The sequence below is a fragment of the Cynoglossus semilaevis genome, chromosome 8 (assembly GCF_000523025.1).
Source record: "Cynoglossus semilaevis isolate Cse_v1.0 chromosome 8, Cse_v1.0, whole genome shotgun sequence".
Classification (NCBI taxonomy): domain Eukaryota; kingdom Metazoa; phylum Chordata; class Actinopteri; order Pleuronectiformes; family Cynoglossidae; genus Cynoglossus; species Cynoglossus semilaevis.
This window is the reverse complement of record NC_024314.1, coordinates 18315630-18318499: the sequence shown is the minus strand read 5'-3', so window position 1 is coordinate 18318499 and position 2870 is coordinate 18315630. Positions and strand designations below refer to the sequence as shown.

The window sequence follows — 2870 nt, the reverse complement described above, 5'->3', positions numbered from 1 at the left end:
AAATAATTGAATAAATACACACAGTAAATATATTAAGCAAACCGCTAAGAAGTGGCTAAGTGTGAACTTCATTTATAAATAACAGTAGAATTATATATTCTATTAATAAATGCTTAATGTTTGACCAAAAAGGGGGCGCAATAAACAAGGGGGCACAATAAACAAGGGGACCCAGCGGTTAGCTCTGAGTTAGCTTAGAAATCGCTAAAGTAAACAGTATAAGCTAAAGTTAGCCACCATGTAGCATGTACCCAGGGTGAATTATTATGTTTTTCAGTTCAAAGAGCGACGCACTGTAGCTTTAAGAGGATTGTGCGTTACAGCAGCTGCTGTTTCTGCTGCTGTTCTCTCAACTGTTCCTTCCTTGTTTACGTTCTGACAGGAAGAGCCCATTACGCTGACTGCGTTACATAACTCTCACCTTTAACTGCATTTGGGGGGGTTTGAAGTCGCAGACTGACAGACTGAGGTGTATGAACACAAAAGAAAGAACTGTGCAGCATCGGCAGCTGAGAGCACAGACGTGGAGGGAAGCCTGAGGTTTCACTCACACAGATAAGACTGTGTGAACATCCTGAAACAGAGACGTACAAACGCACTGCAGTGAAACGGAGAACAGGATCCGTTTGGATCAGAGGGAATAACACAGACAATCTGAGCCCTGTTGGAATGATAGATGGAAATTCCTTTAAGGACACTTGAGCTGTAAAGACCAATCACAGTTCACCCTGGCTCTGCGTGATGGAACTTGTCCGACAGTAGCTTTAACTGTTAGACTGAGACTTCAGGGTTTTTCAAGCATAACTGGTCACAGACTGACGGGTAAAACTGAACGCTCGCTGCACCGACACCAAGCCTGAATCTAAGACCAGAGAAGAAGATGTTCATGGCTGCTGATGTGGAAAGAAAACTTTTCTTAAACCACTTTACCTACGTTTGTTTACACATGAAGGAAATAAACTATAAGTCAGCAAGGAAGAAAGTAGATAAAAGTTGACAGACAGAATCAGAAAGTAAAAAGTTTAATGACATTATCTAAAATTAGCCCAGAAAAAAAGTAAACATTCATTGTTGTCAAACAAATGCTGATATAAGGGAGGGTAAGGTTAAAACAATTGTTCAACAACCGCCAAACTTAGTCAGATCTGTCTACAAGTTTGGTAAAATAACTAAAATAAACTAAAACTAGAGCAAATAGCTTATTTTCCATCCACTAGCTAAAACAAACGCTTACTTTAAGTTAGCACAGCAAGAGTTTGTTAGCCAAAACACATCTACATGAAACAGCAAATAGTTTATTTTACATCCACCAGCTAAAACAAACACTTACTTTAAGTTAGCACAGCAAGAGTTTGTTAGCCAAAACACATCTACATGAAAGTTTGCTAAAATAGCTCAAATGAGCCAAAGCTAACAGCAAATAACTTATTTTACGTCCACTAACTAAAACAAACACTTACTTTAAGTTAGCACAGCAAGGGTTTGTTAGCCAAAACACATCCACATGAATGTTTGCTAGTATAGCTAAAATGGGGTGAAGCTACAGCTAAATGATACCAAAGTGTTAGCATAGTGGAGAGACAATTTTGCTAGCTAGCTAAAACATATCTAGGGGATAGTAATAAAATTGATTAAAGTTATTTAAAATACAAAAGAAAGGCAAAAAAGAATCAGAGTAAATTGACGTCATCACAGTGATCACAGTCATCACAGTGATCACAGTAACTGATTAACTGTTTAACTGCTGCTGCTTATAAAAACCTGTGACTTCTGGTTAAATATGGAGCTAAAAAAAAAAAAAAACATGCAAAAGATGCCTTAAGGGGAAAGTTGAAGAGAGAGCAGAGTTGTTACCTCCGTCACAAAGACCAGGGGGATTTCACTGCTGGTCTTCCTCATGTCTGGTTTCCCTCCTCTTCCTCCTCTTCCTCCTGGAGGAGGAGTGGGGTCAAAGTACAGGCCTCTGCAGGTTCAGACTGAATCACTCTCACATCACAGAGCTGCGTCTGCGCCTTTGAAGATTCAGGACGACACTCTTAAATCTCAAGGAGGAGAAGTTGGACGGAGAGGAGGAGCAAGAGGAGAGGAGTGTTTATATATATGAGTGAGCGTGTGTGTGTGTGTGTGTGTGTGTGTGTGTGTGTTTCTGGTATATCTGTTCTTTTGGGCACATTGTTGTGAAAGTACTATTTTTGTGAGGACACGTTGAATCTGAATTTAGTTCATAATGGAACTGAGGCGGATCAGGGTCAGACATGTGTGACAACAGGTGAGTTCAGGTGTCGGTGAATGGGTTACTCACAAAACACAAGAAGGTGTGTGTGTGTGTGTGTGTGTTGTGTGTGTTGTGTGTGTGTGTTTCCAGGGGGGGGGTCGTTTTTCTTCATTTCCTGTCCATACCTAGCCTCAGGTTCATACCAGCTGATCTGCATCACTCTCCAATCCCAGCATGCTCCTGCACAGCCTGGTCTTGTGATGGAGCCATTGTCTCCGGTGATGTCACTGATTTCCCCCTCTCCAAGGAGACGGAGACCTTAAAAGGCACCAACACCGAAGGAGGGGAGGGAGAAGAGAGGGGGGGGGGGTGAGGGTGAGGAGGGTCCCTGTGGCATATCAGTCTCCCTCTAGTGGCTCACACATTAATCAACACAATCTCCTGCTGCCAATCATGAAGGCGGAGAAAGGGGAGGAGAAGGGGGGGGACGGGGGGTGAGGACGGGGGAAAGTTGAGTTAGTGCAGACTCACTGTGCAGGATGGAGACGACACTGAGTCTGCAGGGGCCGATAGCTGCACTATACCGTGTGTGTGTGTGTGTGTGTGTGTGTGTGTGTGTGTGTGTGTGTGTAGATTTAACATTTGTATTAAGTTA

At 42.6% G+C, this 2870-nt stretch overlaps 1 protein-coding gene across 1 annotated transcript in view; it reads right to left on the bottom strand.

Moving 5' to 3' along the window:
• tmcc3 (transmembrane and coiled-coil domain family 3) overlaps nucleotides 1–2232 on the bottom strand; it is a 34038-nt gene extending 31806 nt beyond the window's left edge. Inside the window, exon 1 of the mRNA XM_025057711.1 lies at nucleotides 1855–2232. Within this exon, the coding sequence (XP_024913479.1) occupies nucleotides 1855–1899 (45 nt within the window). The 5' untranslated portion in view covers nucleotides 1900–2232. The remainder of the gene's footprint in view (nucleotides 1–1854) is intronic.
• Between the last annotated feature and the right edge of the window lie 638 nt (nucleotides 2233–2870).